The sequence below is a fragment of the Pararge aegeria genome, chromosome 21, assembly GCF_905163445.1.
Source record: "Pararge aegeria chromosome 21, ilParAegt1.1, whole genome shotgun sequence".
In the NCBI taxonomy this organism is placed as follows: Eukaryota; Metazoa; Arthropoda; class Insecta; order Lepidoptera; family Nymphalidae; genus Pararge; species Pararge aegeria.
Window position 1 is genome coordinate 3,948,057 of NC_053200.1, and position 20,750 is coordinate 3,968,806.

Genomic DNA, 20,750 nt, shown 5'->3' on the forward strand with positions numbered 1-20,750 from the left:
TGCGGTTTTTTCGGTGCTTTTATACTAACCATTTTAATGTGATTGTTTTATTTCATACATATATATAAAAAAAAAAGTAAAACATATAGAAAATTGAAAAAATACATATTAACTAACACACTGAACATCAAGATACTGATCGCAAAGATTTTCAGAGAACTGGACCTCACACGTATTCCTTCCCATTAAGTTAGAGTCAAAATGGTGTGTTTTAAAAATTTCAATAAGTTCAAGTTATCTAAAAAGACCCATCTCGATCTCAACACGGATGTAGTTCACGATGTAACTGGGTGAGTGTGCATAAACATTATAAGCATTATTTGTACGCAGTTTTTTCATCTACGTGACTACTTGGCTGGTCTACTTTATCGAATTTCCATAAAACAATATTTTATGCCACGAATAATGAACCATCGTGAGTCGCGTCGCGGTACTGTGTACGCAATGTTCGTGCATCACGTCATTTTTAACCGACTTCCTTCGAAAAAGAGGAGGTTATCGATTCGCTCGTTTGTTTTTTTTTTTTCTTTAATTTATGTTTGGGTATGACTCCTTTATTTAAAGGATGATTTTTTTACACAATTAAAATATCACTTGCTTTAACAGTGAAGGAAAACGTCGTGAAGAAACCAGCATGCCCGAGAGTTCTCCATTATGTTCTCAAAGGTGTGTGAAGACCACCAATCCGCACTGGGCCAGTGTGGTGGGCTACGGTTTTAATCCCTTCTCATTGTGGGAGGAGTAGTGGGCAGGCCGGCACCTACTGACCGACGAATGTTAGAAAAATTGAAGAGTAGAGAGGTACCTACCAGTGGCGTGCATAGATACTATAAAATGAAAATTTATATTTACTTATTTATTATAGAATTATAAATATTTAGGGGTAGGCTTTTTATAACTCTTACAACGCCTGGATTTAGTTCTTCTATGAGTAATAAAAGAATTGGTGAAAAAAGTGCTGGAGATTTTCTTCATTTTGTATCCTCTGAATACCCTGTGAATGCCCTCTATACACGCCACTGGTACCTACTCACAGAAATAACTGATACGCATAGAATGTACCGTTTCTTAGTATTTAAAATTTCGACCGTCGATTGGCGCCGTGGGCAGTGACCCTGCTTTCTGAGTGCAAGGCCTTGGGTTCGATTCCCATACTGGAAAATGTTTGTGTGATGAACATGAATGTTTTTCAGTGTCTGTGTGTTTCATTATCATCATCATAACAACCCATTACCTGCCCACTACAGGGTACGTGTCCCCTCCCACAATGAGAAGGGTTCAAGGCCGTAGTCCACCAAGCTGGCCGCAAGTCTGGGTGTTTATCTGTATAGTATTCATAAAAATATTCAATAGTCATCTTATTTTTTATTTTAAACAACTTTATTGCATAATAAAGGAAACACACACAAGAACACTTACATTAACATAAATTATATGCAAAAGGCGGCCTTATCACTTAAAGTGATATCTTCCAGGCTACCTTTACTATTGGAATAAGGCAATGAGAGACGGGAAATTGCAATTCTAAATATAAAATATATATACATATATATTATATACATAAATAATTATCTTAGTACAAATAACACAAGCTACGCTTTCTTTGGGTCTATATGACGCTGGGCCTTTTAAGTTGTGTGTTAGTCGGGACAAAGCTTCTTAGTTATAGAAGGCGGGAGAAGACATGCATACATAGTACCTTGAACTTGCTCAAGTTAGTTAACGTAAGTACATGCTGGGTGTAAGCTTAATGGTTGATTTGTTTTTGACAAGCCCTCCGGCCATTGTCTCGCCGTGCCAGTCTCCTTGTTATTGTAATTTATGTTAAATCCGTTGGTACACAGTTGCTTATTATACCGGCGTACTAAACTTACATACGTGGTGGTAGAGTGACATCAGAGGCGTGCATTTCGTATAAGCGCAAATTCACTGCCTACCCTTAAAAATTTATATAACTCGAATGGTCGCTTTTATACCGTTTTCCAGCTTTATGCCTACCCTGTTCAATAATCTGGTGCACGCCACTGAGTGACATGGTAGAGTTACATGACTTTTTGGTGTAACGAGCTTTTGACTTGGCTCCGCTGTGCGTTGGCTTAGTGGTTGGAACTTTAAATTTTCTTGAACAAATTTAAATTCAGAACTATTGTCATTGTTCTGAATTTAAATATGTTGTGTTGGCATATGCAGCGTTTATAATAGCCTTTTTTTTCCGTTGTGGAAAAGCTTTATGGCCGAAGCAGGTTATGTGGGACCTTCCTTTTCCGCCCGTATATATACCTACTAGTCGCGGAGTTTTTTTTTTGAGGACTTTTAAAGCGGAACAACATTGTCGCACATGGTTTTATCGAAAATTAAAAAAAATATTTTGTCTATAGAAAGCTATAAAAACGCTCTCAGCGGGTATATCCCTACTAATATTATAAATGTTAATGTAAGTTTATTTGTTACGCTGTCACGCAAAATCTACTAAACCGATCCTCATGAAACTTTGCACACATATTCTTGAAAGTGTTAGAAGTAATATAGGATACTTTTTATCCCGACTTTAAGCTCGTTTCCTTTGGGTGAGTGTTTGACGATTTTACGCTATAACTCCGACAAATTATAACCGATTTAAATAATTATTTTTATACTGTAAAAGTTATAATATGTGTTTTATTTTTCCCAATGTGGTTGGAGATAGAGGACAGAACCCTTAGCGGACAGCAGCAAACCCCTCATAAGGCTTAGCGATACTGAATACTTTTTAGATCTACAACTAAATTTAATGCCACATCAAAAACACAAAAGCAAACGCAGACGAAGTCGCGGGCAACAGCTAGTATATAATAAGATGATTCCGGGATATCAGTAATATGATCGAAGAGCCTTGTTGCAATTGTACATAGCTAACCCCGTAGGCCCAGTACGATAAAAGCGTACAACTACGGGATTATATCCCAAAAGAAACGTATCAACCATTCCATCCTGCAGGATGGGGTCATTGCATCGACTCCATTAAGTGACCGACGTTTATTACGTATGCTGATTGCAATCAGCGTCACAATGGAATGAGTAGATGTGTATCATGACGTTGACGAGTATAGTGATGGTTAATCAAATTAGTTTAGTTTTATTGTGATACAACTTGTATCTTCTTATGTCAGGTAAGCCTCATACAACGAGTAGCGGAATTACGAAATACTGTTGAAGGGTGAATAAGTATATTTCATCAGGAATAATCACCCTGTAAAAAAAATCAAAAGAAGCATATTTATTTTTCCATACAAACTAATTCAGAACATTCCAAATGTTTACTTCTAACAACCCTATTGAAGATAAAAGACTGACACGTGCATAGTACCTACGCTACGCAACACGTAGGTAGACGCGACCTAATAGAGTGACAGAAGTCATTTGATTGTAGTTTTGCACGTGATGTTAGAGCTGTATCTGATTTCTTTCAGTAAAAACTATGACAGAGGTTTACTCAAGAACTATTATATGTTACTAGCGTACCCAGCCCGCTTCGCCGGGCTAGATTTTGCTTTATTTTATTTAAACAATAAACTTACATCATTTAATTTTTACTTTAAGTCTCATAATATATTAAATCATTTATTTCTTTCCGTATTCATTCTCTTCTATTCTCTTCTCGAGCGGGTGAAGATCATTATCTACACTCATGTACACCCAACAATAGAATATCATCATAGTAAATAAAAGCTTACTTTACTTTAGTAGGATTACTCGCCAGGTCAATCCGGAGATTCCCTGAAAGTTTCATTCAAATCGGTCCAGCCGTTTCGGAGCCTATACGGAACATACCCCACACACTTTCTCTTTTATATATAGAGGAGATATAATATTTCGAGTAGTATAAATTTCTTATATATCGTAGGTTGGAAATGTATGTATGGATTTCTTTAAAAAAAGTCATCCCTCTCATATATCCCCCGAGCGATCCCTATCGCTTTCCGTAATCGGTCAGTTGAACTGCAAACAGCGCGTCCATTCATGCAGCAGTGGTTGTTTTTATTCGAGCTGCATGCACACGAGCCCATTATTATTGTGCCAATGCAACTGTACACTTATTGTTACTTAATGCTCAACATTCTGTACACTTATTGTTACTTAATGCTCAACATTCTCATCAAACAAAAAGCCGAAAGTACCCGAGTACTTTCGGCTTTTTGTTTCGGCACAAAATATTTAGCATTCGCATAAAAGGCTACGTGATTTTTTTCGTATGCATTGCCTTTGTTTTTTAGTGAGCGGATTTTTCTAAAGATTTTCTTGGGATAAAATATAACTTGGAGTTTTAGAGGTTATTGTTACGGAGCTCGTACGGAGCTCTGGGGAAGTACTGCCGTTGCCGGTGTAATTACAGGCACATGGGACTTAACACCTACGTCTTGTTTATGGACTCAGGGTGGCACTTTGTAGGACGTGTTTCTTGCATGCCCTGCGAAGTGTTTCTCTGGTTATAGGCGATGGTTTTCCACATACCATCAGGTGCGCCATCTGTTTGGTCCGTCAATTATTACATTTAAAAATTTTAAAGGATATTTTTTTTTTATTAATGAGAGGCTAGCGCTTGACGACAATCATGCCCGTTAGAAAGCAATGATGAGGTCTAGGTTGGAGCACGCTTGCCTTGAAAAAGCCTATTCACTCTAGCCTTGAAGGTACTCAAATTATACGTGGCAGGAAACACAGTTGCCGGGAGGGCGTTCTACATCTTAGCGGCACGTATCAGAAACGTGGATATGGTGGGGACATCGAACTGAGGATGATGACATGATCAATTATTACTAAAAGAAAAGAAAAAAAGCCTTCTATACTAAGCGTCCGACTCACTGACATACAACAAATAGCCAAAACGGTTAAAGGTAGACATTTAAAATTTTTAAAGGATATGGTGGGAACATCGAACTGAGGATGTAAGTGTGGCTAGCATGGGCAGAAGACCATTATCTCCACGGGGCAAGGATAAAAAATTAACCTCTCCCACAGCTGTATCAACTCTCGGAGCACTGGCGCACAAGTGGAAATAATATCCAAATAATATATGCGTAATACAAATAATACATAGTAACGGAGGTAAACTTCTAATACTCCATGTTACCGTGCTTTACAAGGTGGTCACGTTAATTAAATATTATCGTTATCTTGTCAGGGGATATAATTGGGGTATATAATTTTTGTCTCCTACCTGTGCTAGCCCTGTTGAAGCAGTTCCAGAAAAGATCACAATACGGTCATAGTTTATCTCGTCGAAATATGAATTATTTTCGCCCACTATCGTTTTCGATACGCAAACCTGTCAGCAATAAAAAAAATAATTATAGGCAGGTCACGCTCTTCCCAAACTTGACATACCGGTTTTGAGTAGTTAAATTGTAGTTTACGTACCATTAAACGTAGCGTGGTGGCAAAACATTGGCACGCATCGCGAACTGGGTTCACAAACGAAATATTTTCTGTACACAATTAGTTAAATGCATTCATTAATTTAAATTATTGCATTCAATAATTGTTAAAGTTCAAGGGGTGTAATCTGTTCTTTTACCTCTTTTCGTGTGCAATAAAGAGTTTATATTAACATTACCCCACTAAACCCTGTACCCCGATGTATTTGCACCTATTACATCATTGTCAAAGTTAAGATTTGGCATCGGTAGGCATTGTAAGAATTATAAAAAGGTCTACCCTTAAGTATTTATTACTCGTACGGGGTTTTTTTTCATTTTATATCATCATAACCTGTGCATATACCCCCAATGTACGCCACTGAAGATTTGTAATCTAGATTTGGCCTTATTAATTAATTTAGTATTAAGTTAGACCCATAACCAAAATAATTGGTAACGCTGTTGGATCAATCATCATCATATCGACCCATTACTGACCCATTACGGGGCATGGGTGGTCTCCTCCCACGATGAGAAGGGGTTAGGTAAGGCCGTAGTTCACCACGCTGGCCCAGTGCGGATTGGTGGATTCCACACACCTTTGGGAACATTATGGAGAACACTCAGGTATGTAGATTTCCTCACGATGTTCTTGGTGATTCCTTCACCGTTGCACCTAGTGATATTTTTATTTCTTAAAACGCACATAACTTAAGAAAGTGAGAGGTGCGTGCTGGGATTCGAAGTAGCCCCCCCCATCTCTAGACTTTTGGGTAAGCCTAAAAGTTAGTTTTCGTTCGTACTTTTGAGAACCTCCTCAAAATTACCCGATCTATCTCAAAACAAATCTATGTAGAGTCGTTGACCTTACTTTGGCAACTACTGAAATTTAAGCATTACACAATATGCCTATCCTAAAAATCTACCATTCAACTATGAACTTTATGTTTGAAACCTTAAGGTGGAATTAACCTAGGGCATTGCTTAGCATACTTGCGTGTTTGTTGTGGTCTTAAATCCACTGTTATCAGTTTGTTTTATCAGCTTTTACACCTTTCAAGTTATAAATTCCTTGTTTAAGTTGTTGATAAGGAGTGTTTGTATAATGATTTCTATCGATTTACGTTTAGGGTTTATAGGTTTTTAATAATTCGATAACGCAGCGTGGCACCTTCTGATTACAATATTTCTTTTAAAATTGTGATTTAAAGTGTGATTTAACTTTTAAATTATCTTACCTATAGCGTGATATTGACCGGAATCTGGATTTTGGTGTTCTAATAAGAAATGTCTTAGATCAAAGAAGCAAAGTCATAATGAATTTACAGACTACTCAAATACCTCTGTAAAGAAAGGGTAAAGAAAAATTAGCCATACTACTGAAATGAAAAAAGCGGTTATAGCCTAGTGGCTTCGGCATTCCTTTCGTGGAGACGGAGTTCGAGCCCCGGCACGCACTAATAACTTTTCTGAGTTATGTGCGTTTTTAATTTAAGCAATTTAAATATCACTTGCTTTAGCCGGTGAAGGAAAACTTCGCGAGGAAACCTGTATCTTTATTCAAATAAATAAATATACAACGACAATAAACACATCGCCATCAAGACCCAAAGTAAGCGTAGCTAGTGTTATGGGTACTAAGATGACTGATGAATATTTTTATGAATAACTAGCGTACCCAGCCCGCTTCGCCGGGCTAGATTTTGCTTTATTTTATTTAAACAATAAACTTACGTCATTAAATTTTTAACAAAAGCTGTATTTGACAGTTCAAAAATAGGAGTGCTCCGATCGTCACCAAACTTTACAGGATTACTCACCAGGTCAATCCGGAGATTCCCTGAAAGTTTCATTGAGATCGGTCGAGCCGTTTCGGAGCCTATACGGAACATACCTACACACTTTCTCTTTTATATATATAGAATAAGAATATACATAAAAACTAATAATTTAAATATAAACACCCAGACACTGAAAAACATTCTTGTTCATCACACAAACATTTTCCAGTTGTGGGAATCGAACCCGCGGCCATGATTCAGAACGCAGGGTCGCTGCCCACTGCGCCAATCGGCCGTCAAATCGGTGTATGCCGGAAAGTTCTCCATAACGTTCTCAAGGGCGTGTGAAGCCTACCAATCCGCACTTGGCAAGCTTCTCATTCTGAGAGGAGACCCGCGCCCTGTAGTGGCCTGGTAATGGGATGATGATGATGATGAGATGATGGTTATGATGATGATGATGAGATGATGGTTATGATGATGATGATGATGATGATGATGATACCTACTTAATTCAATCAGCTGCCTCCGAATTTTTAAGTAAAGTAATTAATATTTTAATATTCTATTATTTTTTAAATTGCTTAAAGTTACCGAACATCGGCTAGATTACAGGAGCTGTTTTTGTTCGACGGTGAAAAAACACGATGGTAAATAGCTGATATGGAACGGACTCTCAGAAGCGTCTATTAAAAGTTTTGTAAACTCAATCAAGAATCTTATACCAACTAATGGCTCAGTGTGAACATAATGATTAATTTGTGTATTTAAAAGTGAATTAAATGTTTACTGCATTCATCCGAACCTCTTTGATGTAATGTTAACTTTTCCTTTTAAGTTGATACAGGATAAATTAACTTTCGATGACGTAATCCATACATGGTTCAGAAGTAGTGATAAATCAAGTTTATTACGGAAGGATTTCCTTGTTTATGTTTGCTCTGGATCCCTAAGGAAAGTGAGCAAATGTTTTGGAAGTTTTTTTAAGATTTCTATGCACTTGCAACGTTCTTTTAACACGTTTATTGAGTAGTATCCCGTTTGCAGTGGCGTGCATAAAGGGTATGCCCAGGGTTTGCAGATGATATAAACTGTAGAAAATCTGCAGTACGAGTTGTAAAAAACTTAAGGATAGGCATTGTAAGAGCTATAAAAAGCCTACCCTTAAGTATTTATAACTCGTATTGGAGATTTTCTTCATTTTATGTCATCTGCATACCCTGTGCATACCCTCTATGCACGCCACTGCCCGTGTGATGACGGAACATAAGAAATACCTCTCTCAGTTGTCACCACCCCACCTCTTTCCGCGGGTGACGTAGGTACGGGACGACTAAGGGAATATACAGGAGGTCGGGGAGGAGGGGGGATCTGTGCTACTACTACCATATACTGCGATCTCTATATTCGTTTGCACCAAATCGGTTATTACCGGAAAACACAAATAAAATGCCATTTCCTAAAAATGAACCCTAGCCAGATCGATTTATCGCTCCCGAAACCCCTGTATACTAAATTTCATGAAAATCATTGCTGCCGATTTCGTGATTCCAATTTTATATATATATATATACAAGAATTGCTCGTTTAAAGATAAAAGATTTGTAATTTGTTTTACGTAAGTTAGATTTAAATAAAATTGATTATAAATATTTCAACGGTAGATTGAGTTATATCTAAGGTAAATTGAATGATGCCACAGATGTAAGCCACATTAGCCATGCATTTGTCGTAATGTGTAGGTAGATTAGACCACACCGTGTAATTTATCTCGCGTGATGCAAGAGGTCATTGTCCCATTTCGTAGGCGACTCTATGATTCATGAGCGCTATGTATCTAAGGTCGGGCACACACAGGCAAACTGCCGTCAATGCATCCCAAGTAGAGCACACAGACGCAAACCATGGCAATGGCGAGGGCCCTGATTTCTAGCGCCATCTGGACGTGGGTGTCATCGACCGTCACCGGGGCGTTCGGACTAAAGCCCACAATGTCCATGAGCCCCCTTAACCGAAGTCACCTCACAGGACGCACCCTTAAAATAGCATCGCTACCTTCCCTGCCAAACTTTTGTTCTAGCGTCCGAATTTGTTTACTATTTACTAAAGCTGGTCTGGTGGGAGGCTTTGGCCGTGGCTTGTTACCACCCTACCGACAAAGACGTGCCGCTAAGCGATTTAGTGTTCCGGTGCGATGTCGCGTAGAAACCGATTACGGGTATGACTCCATGCTCCCTAACAGGTTTGTCCGCTACCATATCGCTTACCAGTGAGTAGAATAAAAAAAAAATCCTTTAACTTTATAACACGCTTAAATTATATATTTAGAACTCTTTCACGACGCTGTCAAAACACCTGCACCATGAGATTGCAGTCAAGGGCTAACGTGTAGTAGAATAAAGAATAATGAAAAAAACTTACCCGGAGCACTGAGAATTCGGCCCATGAACCCAAGACAGCGTTTACCACTGCGCCGGGAGGTCGACAACGTTTCTTTGTAGTTATTTTAAACCGTAATCTTTAATGATTGCTATGGTAACCATAAGTTGCGTTGCGGTGACAGTGTAACCGAAATTGAATAACTATTAACAACTCCCCGTAAAAGCTTCAGCCCCTCGGCGCATCGCTCGTCCTAACTCCTAACGATAATGTTCTGTTTGTTATTTTTAACCGAGATCAATAACAAAGGGGGTTGCCTTACGATCTATGATTCTGTATGTTTCACTAGAAGCGGTACGAGTATTATTTGACGGCCGATTGGCGTAGTTGGCACCGACCCTGCTTTCCGAGTCCAAGGCTGTGGATTCGATTATGGTTTAATATCTTTATTTCTCAAAAGAATTACAAAAATTAGCTTAGTGGAGAAAACATTAAACTTAAAACTATAACATGCTGTGAGCGTTCATTATAGAAGGTACATAATATAAACCTTTAAACTGTTTTATCTTTTAGCATAAATAAATGTAGCTAAAAAGTTTATGTTCATATAAGCGGGTAGCTACACAAATATTACCGATTCCCACAATTGTAAAATGTTTGAGTATGAACATGAATGTATTTCAGTGTCTGGGTGTTCAAATTAAAATATTCATTAACAGTTAACTCTACAGTTAATTAGTGTGTTTGTTCTTTTCTTTGTCTGTCCTTTATTCACGCTCTAACTAAACAACCGGTCAACTTGATTTTTGGCATAGAGTACGTTGAAATAACGGAATGTAACATAGGCGACTTTTTATCACGGGGAAACAAAACTTAATAAACCAAGACGAAGAACGCGGGCAGCAGCTAGTTCATTAAATGACTTATGATTCCATCAGGTATTTCTGCCGCTAAGCCGCAATGCTGTGTCCGGTTTGAAGGGCGGTTTTAACTAAAGTCAGTAGCGTGCACAAGATTATTGACAAAATGGTATAGAATGGAAAAATCCTATTCTTATTCGAGTTACACGAGATTTTAAGGGTAAGCAGTGCTATTGTACTCATACGAAATGCACGTGACTGACTGTCGTTTAAGTTCTTTGAACCTTACTTAGCACCTTAAACATCATCTTTAACAGCCTATATTAAGTAAACCAAAAAACTTATTTGTACATGTATTTTAGACTGTAACGATACCAGGTTTTGGCGGTTTTTATTAATCAGGTAATCAATTGAGATGTGTTTTTCTGTTATGCATGTTTGAGCATAACTACGTCATATGACGGAGTTACGGATCGACGGATTCGCATAACCCTTTTTTCAAAAAATGACAGCGAAGCAACCGCGATTGCTGCGTATTGCGCATACGATATATACGCATATAAGGCAATACGCATTGTTTATGAAATCATAGAACATATCATCACGACTGTCAAGAAAGGGTTACGCAAATATATTCAGTAGGTATATCGGAGTAGGTACAACCACATTTTCTATAAAAGCAAGTAGTAGTTGTATATTTTTTCGGGACTGAAAGCTATATGTAGCACATAGTAGTCAACCTTGATTTATGGAAATATTTATATACTTTAGATTTTATGCTCAAATCTTTTTTCAGTGAAGCCGACAACCACCTTTGAACTTGGCTTTAAATTTTTACATAATTTATGTTTTGATGGTATAACATATCTCAAAAGTTGGTTTTTTTATTTAAAAATGTGGCTTTTTTTGTATTTACCAGGTAAACAAATATGGTAAATGCATCACAAAAAGTACTAAATAATGCGGCACATTTTGAGAATCCTAGTTTACCTAATTCTGTGGTCGCGCAGCCAGTACCTGATGTTTTTTGTCCGTCCCCCGAAGTGTTTGGAGAAGCAACAATCGAAACAATAGTTAATTCTGTTAGAATGGGATCAGTCCACACCAATTTAAATTCCCCACTGATGGCTTGCAGTTGATTTTAATCGCTTCTTCTAAATATAGAACGTTTGTTGACGTGATTTATTATGTTTGTATAGAGCAATTTTAACGATATTTTCTCCTCTTCTATTGCAAATGGTTCAGTTTTTTAACTTAGTTTTTTCAGATAAATAATGACTTGTTTATATTTGCTTTTGTTTAAGTTTGATACTCAGTTAAAATTATTTGCTTTCGAAATTAGTGACGCTTTCGTTTCGGCCTTCAAAAAAAAGTAATTAAGTTCAATTTGATTGCTTCTAATTTTTTATTCGAATGTTGGGATTTAGTTACAAAAAGCTATATACGTTATCTCGCAGGCAACTTTTGGATTCTGCCGATGTTTTTTTTTTTCTCTATTTTTATTGATAACCTATGAGTGATAGGCACTCTCCTAGATGCCTAATTATTCGTCCGTCCGATACCCCAAAAAGAGGAGCAGTCCCAGATCGGTGACCACTGTATTCTGATCTGCCGTCACCACACAATTAATCAAAATATCTTTCTCTTGTTACAGTTGGCTTCCTAATCCTAGTGTACTTCCTATGGGGGACGCCATACAAACGTGGCTTCTTCTGCGATGATGAATCTCTAAAGCATCCCTACAAAGACTCCACTGTCACAAACTTGATGCTGTACATCATCGGCATCGGTCTCCCTGTGTTTACGGTGAGTCTTATTTTTCTTTTTTATTTTATATCTCCAAAACTACTATTTATTAACTACTATTGCTCCATAATTTGTTTTAAGAAAAACAATAAAAAAATCTAGTCATCCATTTAAGTACTTTTGTAACGTTAGGTGTGTCTGCTTGTAATAAGTTTACTTGTAGCATAATCTAACAAACCGTAATAACTCAGCAGTTGCACTTTTCTAATATCAACACATAAGGCTAATTTAGATAACAATCATTATTCTATCTTGTATTGGATGAAAACAGAACAGCCAGAGCCTTTTCATTCAGGAAATCGTCACAACTACGACCATAATATTTATTAATTTACCTCTACTGATGGTAAATTATGATGCAGTTTAAGATGGAAAGCAAATATTCGATTCTTGGTTAGATCTGTTTTGAAAATAACATACTCAGGTTTTTGGAAATTCAGCGTAGATACGATTAGAGGTAGGTAACGATGAGTCTTAGAGATTGCCTCACTTATTTCAGATTAACGTGTTTCCTTCTCTTAGAATTCATCCTTGATTTCTAATTACATTCAGATAATGTCGTAGGCAAATATTTGTTTGTCATCGACTAAATTATCGCTTTTTCCTTGGAAATCCACCATTCTTATGGTATGAAATTTTTCGTCGATAATTTTTACAACGTTACTTACTTACACTTTTTCCGCGTAAATGTAAAAATAACAAGGGCATTTCCTAATTTGTTTGTTCCTATTTTAATATGCGTTGTGGAATACTGCCTGAAGAAACATTTCAGAATTTTTCAAAATATTTTTATAATATATCTTTTGCTTACAAAATATTTTACTAAATAATATAATATTGGATAGAAGCAGGCGTTACTTTGCGGAATTCCATTATTAAAACCAAGCTTAATTCGCTATAATCCGCGATAAGCAAGGGGCAACTCATAACCTCCTCAATCCTTATACTCCACACCAAGCTGATCTTCGGCAATGTACCCTCTTCGCACGTTCCACTGGAGCATCCTCAAATGTTGATTTTACAATGAATAATTGTTGAGCGTCTTAACAATTATTCGTTGTAAAGTAAACATCTCCTGAGGATGCTCCAGTTTCGGGGCGAGCGTAGAGGGTACATTGCCGAAGATCTGTTTGGTGTAGAGTATGAGGGTTGAGGAGATTATGAGTTGCACCAAACAGATTCTCCTGCTTTTCGCAGAGTGTAGCATGTTAAGCTTGGTTTTCATAATATAAATAATTCCTACTTTTTCAAACCGCTTGCGAGTCAAGGTGAGAAATATTACAGGATCGTTGATGGTTGGTCAATATTTAAGTTCGCTGTGTTTGGTCAGCCATTAGCTGTTGTCAACTTATACTTATCTGCTGGGGATAACTTGTGTGTACACAAACTCTTAACTATTTCTGAAAGCTCGTCGAATTGACAACCTAACCATTTTTTGTGGTTTGATCAATGTCATAATCTTTGTAATAAGCCTGGTATAAAGATATAGGCACATACTCAGTCAAGAGACTCGACCAGTTCAACAGATTGCGCTTTTTGTCGTATGAAAATAGTACAGAATATCTACCATATTTTGTAGCTGCACTGGTGATTACTATAGTCTTAAAAGTGAGAGGTCCCAACTTCGATCTTTGAGGCATTAATAATAATTTCTCAATCAATCAATCAAAAATACTTTATTGCACACAAGAAATAACAAAGGTACAAGTCATTTAAATTTGTGTAACAAAGGCGGCCTTATCACTCATAGTGATTTCTTCCAGGCAACCATTATGAGGAATTGACATATGAATCCTTATAGCGGTGCGCACACGTAAATATGTATGTATATTCTTATCTTTATCTCAATTTTCTTTGTTCCGGCCTCCTGGGCGGCTTCAGACATGGCTCTAGTTACCACCCTACCGAAAACAACGTCAGACCAAGTTATTTTGCTTTTTACTTCGTATGCACATCATCGGTTATAATATCATCATACAGGTTTAAATATCTTCAAGAAACCTAGAACCTAATTGCAGCGCCACCTACCGGGTCCGGTTTTATTTCCTAATACGCGGCTGGACTGCCCGCAGCATTTTTCTTGCTTTTAGCATTTCTATACCCGTCGGAACTTCTAAACAATAGATCCAATTTGGATAATTTTAAAAGGAATTATGATCAACCTTAATCTATTTTTTTGCATAAAGATTAATATCATGATAGGAATGTCATCATCTGCGATTGTACCCGGTTTTTGATTGATAAAAGGCGGTCATTGTTACTTATAAACTTTATATAACAGCAGAAATATAGCCTCGCGAACTTTTGTTGTAGATAATAATGATTACTTTAAACATGTGGTACATTATATTTATGTATCATCAATCATTTTCGCGGCGTACACCAGTAAAGCTCCAAGCGATATCATCTTTAACAAACATTGTTATATTTCAGCCAATTAAAAGAAAACTATTGTAAAATATACACTTAAACCTTCCGCATGAGTCACTCTGTTCATCAGTGAAACCATTTTCAGTTTATCGCGCCCAGACAGACTGACAGACGCGGTGGAGGACTTATTGTTGTTTTATAATATGTAAAGATAAAGATGACGAGAAAATTGGTGGACATAATTATCAGCGCATGTTAGCTCTACACGATTTAGAAATTTGAACACTTAACGGCTTGAATTATATTTGTTTCTAGATATTAAAATATTATGTGAAGTTCATAAAACACCCGAGTGAATCTCTCTAAAACTCCGGATGTCTACCTACACTATATTTATGTTAGATGAGAAGTGTAAAAAAATGTATGTCGGCAATCCTTTTATCTGTCAATTTGTTGTGCGATGAGTTCGGTCAGCCATTAGTTGTCACCTCTCGCTTATCAGCTAATGGCTCTAAACTTTTGTATACATATTATGCCTGTTGGCGCGTGGGCTGAAAATGCTTAAGAGTTTATTTGTTTGTGTAACAGATTGCGTAGAAGTTGTTAACAAATGTAAACTATAATATAAAGTGGAGTTCAGTCGTTAACCTTCTCGTGAACTCTGCGTCTTTTATACAGGTAATAATAATAAATCATATAGTATATTATTGTTAGTGTTTATTCTTAACTGCCTTGTTGGTGTAGTGGTAAGCATGTTTAACTACAGATCTCTAAGGTCATGCCAAAAAATGTTAGGTAGTTTTCTGTAATCCTCAGTACCAGGCCGGTGTTAGGAAATTGACAGTGTCAACTCATGTGCCTCAGAGAGCACGCGATGCCGTCGGTCCGGTAACTATCACCAACTTGTGATAATAGTCGTTAAAGCCCACCAATTCGCTCTTCGTAGTTGGTCCATTTTCTAAAAACCCTATAATAGACGACGCTTTCGTCCGGCAGTGAGACGTTTATAGACTCAGAGTGTTTATTAGTTTCGAAAGTACATAGCATAGTAAATTATTGATATAATTTGTTATAATGTAACTAATAATTTAATGTTGCATCGTAAGTCTATTGGTAAACATTAAAGTTGAAAAATTGGAAATGGACAATTTGTTAACTAAAAAAAATTTGAGGAGTTCATAAACAACAATCTGTATTAGGTCTTAGTTGAGTTAACATGGAAGTTATGTTTATTTTTATTGCTGGAAGTCGTTAAGTTTGTTTTTATAGTTTAAATCTTAATTGTTTTCAAAATTGAAATCTCTCTCAATGATGAAATCAGTTTTAATTATAAAGAAGATAGCCGACTTACTGATACCGTTACACTTCAAACGGATTGCCTGTTATTAGTTATCGAATAGCTTTTCTATAGCGTTTTATCTATACCACAATCAGTGCATCCCGTCTTCGATTCTAACATTATTTACCGTTTAAAGACTTGCGTTAAATATCGTGGCTTATACATAAATAAATCGTGATATTTAATAAGACGGCTGACTGGCGCAGTGAGCAGCGACCCTGCTTTCCGAGTCGAAGGCCATGGGTTCGATTCTTGCAACTGGAAAATGTTATGAACATAAATGTTTTTCAGTGTCTGGGTGTTTACCTGTATATTATAAGTTTTAATTAATTTACCCATAACACAAGCTACGCTTACTTTGGGGCTAGATGGCAATGTGTGTATTCTCGTATTTTTTTTTAAATTTAAATATCAGAAAGCAGTTCCCAAAGCTTATTTATTTATTCATAGTAACTAAAATTTGAATTAACATAAAAAGGACAGACGTGCACAAGGACAATTTATCTCTAAAGAGATTTCTTCCAGATGTCCTCGAATGTGAGAGCATTAGAGCCCACATTGGAGCATCGTTGTGGGTTTATACTCTAGATTAAAATCCTCTCTCCTAGTCTATGTAGGCTGAGGATGATGACAAATGATGAATATATGCTTCGTTGGTCTAGTGTTGGCTTGTCAACCGATTCGAATCGGATTAGCTTTGTGGGAGAGTAATCATCTCACCTTTCTTAGGCTCTCTTTATTTCAGTTCATGAACTTCTTCTGCAATTATATAGATTTATCGATCATCGATGCGTAACCATAAATAGTTTTAGCGATGCTAATATAGTTACTAAATGTAATAAACCGGTTCGAGTTGTTTGAAATGGTATTAAATGATAATTTATTGCCGCGATAACCATTCATTATGTTTGTTATGAAAATATTATTCAGCTATTTTGAGAATGCATAACTGCATAATCCACAGGGGTCGATTTGTAGACTAAAATAGTTATTTCCAGCTCTAATTTATTATTGTCATTACTAATAATATAAATGAGATATGTGTTAGTATTTTGTAGCTCATTGCTGTTTGGTAATTTACCTCGGTCCGATTTTATTTTAGGTTTTTAACAATCCCACAGGAACCCTTTATTTATCAAGGATAAGATCGTTCCGTAGCTGTGTAGTGCCGCCTGCACGACGCGAACTATTTCTACACAAGATGTAACTTAGATAAGTTAAGCTGTCAAGCCCTGGAAAGGTAATAATACTTTTCGGAGTTATATGCGTTTTTAATTTCAGCCATTTAAATATCGCTTGCTTTGGCGGTGAAAGAAAACATCGTGTGGTAGCTGCATGAATGAATTGTCTCCACAATGTTCTCAAGGACGTGTGTACCGTGTAGTCTACCAATCCGCATTTGGCCAGCTTGATGGGCTACGGCCTAAACCTTCCTCATTGAAAGAAAGAAAGAAAAATCGTCTTTATTGTCACACATTTGTTTAAAATGTTACATTTGTGTCATAAATTTGTTAAAGTATAAAAAAAAAATGTGTGACAAAGACGCTGGCTCAGTATAGCTGCATACTAAAAAGCGCAGCACTGGTTTTCAGCCAGCCCCCTTATCTTCGTTGTCACTGAATCCTCGCGATTAAACAATAACAAAGTAATCATAAAAGGACAATAACGTTGAATATAAAATATAAACAAACGACACAAGCTTATTAACCCCCGAAGGACATCATGAAATACAAAATCATCTAAATCTAAATAAGAGGTAAATAATAAACAAGATCACAGATTATGAAACTAATAAACATCATTCATACGAGTCGTCGTGCCCTGTACTGGGTAATGGGTTGATATTGATTATAATAAATATAAATATAAAATAAATAAATATACTACGACAATATACACACATCGCCATCTAGCCCCAAAGTAAGCGTAGCTTGTGTTATGTAAATTATTGCTCTAACCAGGTTGCTCTTCTAATAATTTAGAATGACATTGTGAGATGGTGATAACAATAAAAAAAAAACACCCGGCTAAGTTTGTTGTGGGCTTCTTCTTAGATCAGGACGCGTGTGGAACCCTCGTAGCTTTAGTTTTAAGTTTACGAATATGGTTATCGCCATCATCTCACTACCGTGTAATTCTTATGTACGCATCAAAAGTGCCACCTATGGGCCTACTTGAATAAATATATTTTTGACTTTGACTTTGACTTTGACTTTTATGGGTACTAAGATGACTGATGAATATTTTTTATAAATAATATACATAAATATTTAGAATATACATATAAACACCCAGACACTGACAAACATTGATGTTCATCGCACAAACATTTTCCAGTAGTGGGAATCGAACCCGCGGCCTTGGGTTGCTGCAAACTGCACCAATTGGCCGCCATATGTATAATCAATTATAGATAGCATTTCAAAGAGCCTTTAACTATTTTACTACATTCCGATATAATAGTATCCATGAGATCTATTATGCTGATTTTGTTTATTCTCTTCAAAGAGCACTTACGTCCCGACCGTGTATTATTGAAATCGATATCCGATCTCGCTATTCAATATCGATAATTTGATACCTTTCTGTTATGTTAAGTAGACACGTTGCCACACACTGAGGTGTAACTTTCAGATGTCTACGACCTTTGTTATACATGGCGTATTAATCAAAATTTAATAACACTTTTTACATACCTTCTACTTTATAGGTAGTGTTTCTGATATTAAACTTTAATCATCGTAATATTATGAGTTATGACTATACGTAAGAGGCCCGTAATAAACAGAAATAATTTAACAACTACTAATATCCGAATACAATGTATCTAAGATAGGTTTAACTTCCTATGCACATGTGGATTTCATTAAAGCTGAATATCAAATACTTATTTAAACTTTAATCACGACTGACTTGACCTTACTGACCTGAATTATTTACCAACTAGAATAAATAAATTAATTAATAAATTATTTACCTACTAGGATAAATATTTTAATGATATCTTGTCACTTTAAATTATTAATGTCACTGCTGACATCTGTAAAAAATATGTTTATGACATTAGAAACACAAAATTTTATTTTTTAGGTTATAATTGACGGCCCGATAAGATGGCCCACCTGATCATCATCATCATCATCAAAAGCCTATTAAAGTCCACTGCTGGACTAAAGGCCTCTCCCAACTGGAGGATTTCCCATTATCACCACGCTGGGCAGGCAGCTTGGTGATCGCGGTATATGGTGCTACAGCACGGAGGACGCTGCCGCCCGTTCTTTGATATGTTCCCTTAGTCACCTCGTACGACATCCGCGGCAAAAGGGTTGGTAACAACTGTATTCGGATCTGACGTCACAACACGGCACAACGCACCTGATAGTAAAAGGAAGACCATCGCCTATTCACAGACCAAACCTTTGCAAAACTTGAACCGCTATGTTTTTTGTAAACAAAGCAATAAAACTTTCTGAGAAAAGTTGCGGCGATTTAAATTACAAAAAATATATATTCATTAAAATATATCAATGACAGGATTAATAGAGAAGACAGTTTATTCGGTGAACCGGCTGTTGAATTATTGTTCGCGTCACATCATTGACTGATGTTATTTAATACGATCTTCTTGCGGGCGTATCAGTGCAGCAGGTATAATTTGATGCACACGGTAGGAAATCAGGTAGTCTTTTAACCGGTTGCACAGTTCAGATGGTAATCGCATCTAGTAAAAACTAAATGTGTCAAATTGGATTAGAAGGCCCTTGTTTTCATTCGGGAGCATGCCATAACGAGGACATTACAGAAGGCCCTTGTTTTCATTCGGGAGCATGCCATAACGAGGACATTACAGCTGGGTTTGAAAACTGACCACCGTAATGTCATAATCATCGCCAAGCTTTTTATGCACGAGGGCCGCTGAAATAAAGCGGTTCTGTTCCTCAATATACTTATGCCTATAAAAAAAAACCAACTCGATAAGTGAAGTATTTCGCTCGTTATCGTAACCATAAGTAATACGGGATCCACACATACAGACACACGGACGTCTAAGACAGAACTTTTTTAAACAATTTTTTAATTAGTTTAAATAAAAAAAAGAGATTTAAAAATATCGTGAGTGTTAAAAATTGTGTTTTTTCTCAACATTTGTCCATTTATATTCACTGATAAAAGCAATAAAAAAGTCACATTTTAAGTTGGAGAATCACTCGGTGTGCGTAAACTGACAGTAATACCCACATCAACGCTTCGCTTATGAGGCGTGGAAAAATACTAACACTAAATTAATAATAATAAAATTCCATATAAATTAATGTAGTTTGTAATGGCGTTAAACCCAACCCAACCCACCATTACAAAGTTGCAAAGAATAGTGACTGAATACATTAATAAGTTTTAGTAATCAAAAATATAATACAGCTCTACTTATAAGTTACATCTCTTCGGCCATACATATTAATCACATGAAATGTTATGTTTTAATGCTAAGACTGTTCACCTTATTGTAGCTTCCGAGAATAATAAATAAATATACTACGACAATACACACATCGCCACCTAGCCCCAAAGTAAGCGTAGCTTGTGTTATGGGTACTAAGATGACTGATGAATATTTTTATGAATAATATACATAAATACTTCGAAAATACATATAAACACCCAGACACTGAAAAACATTCATGCTGCTTTAGTTTTTACTTTTCAGTAGTGGGAATCGAACCCACGGCCTTGGGCTCAGAAAGCAGGGTCGCTGCAAACTGCGTCAATCGGCAATACAATATAAATATAATCAAGAATATTAGTTAGGTTCCTTTCCCTT

General features: G+C 36.6%; 1 protein-coding gene across 1 annotated transcript in view; it reads left to right on the plus strand.

Annotated features, from left to right (window-relative positions):
• The window catches only part of LOC120632987 (putative phosphatidate phosphatase), a 121,745-nt gene that overhangs the window by 27,834 nt on the left and 73,161 nt on the right, over nt 1-20,750 (plus strand). The window contains exon 2 of the mRNA XM_039902999.1: nt 12,071-12,222. Coding sequence (XP_039758933.1) covers nt 12,071-12,222 — 152 coding nt within the window. The remainder of the gene's footprint in view (nt 1-12,070; nt 12,223-20,750) is intronic.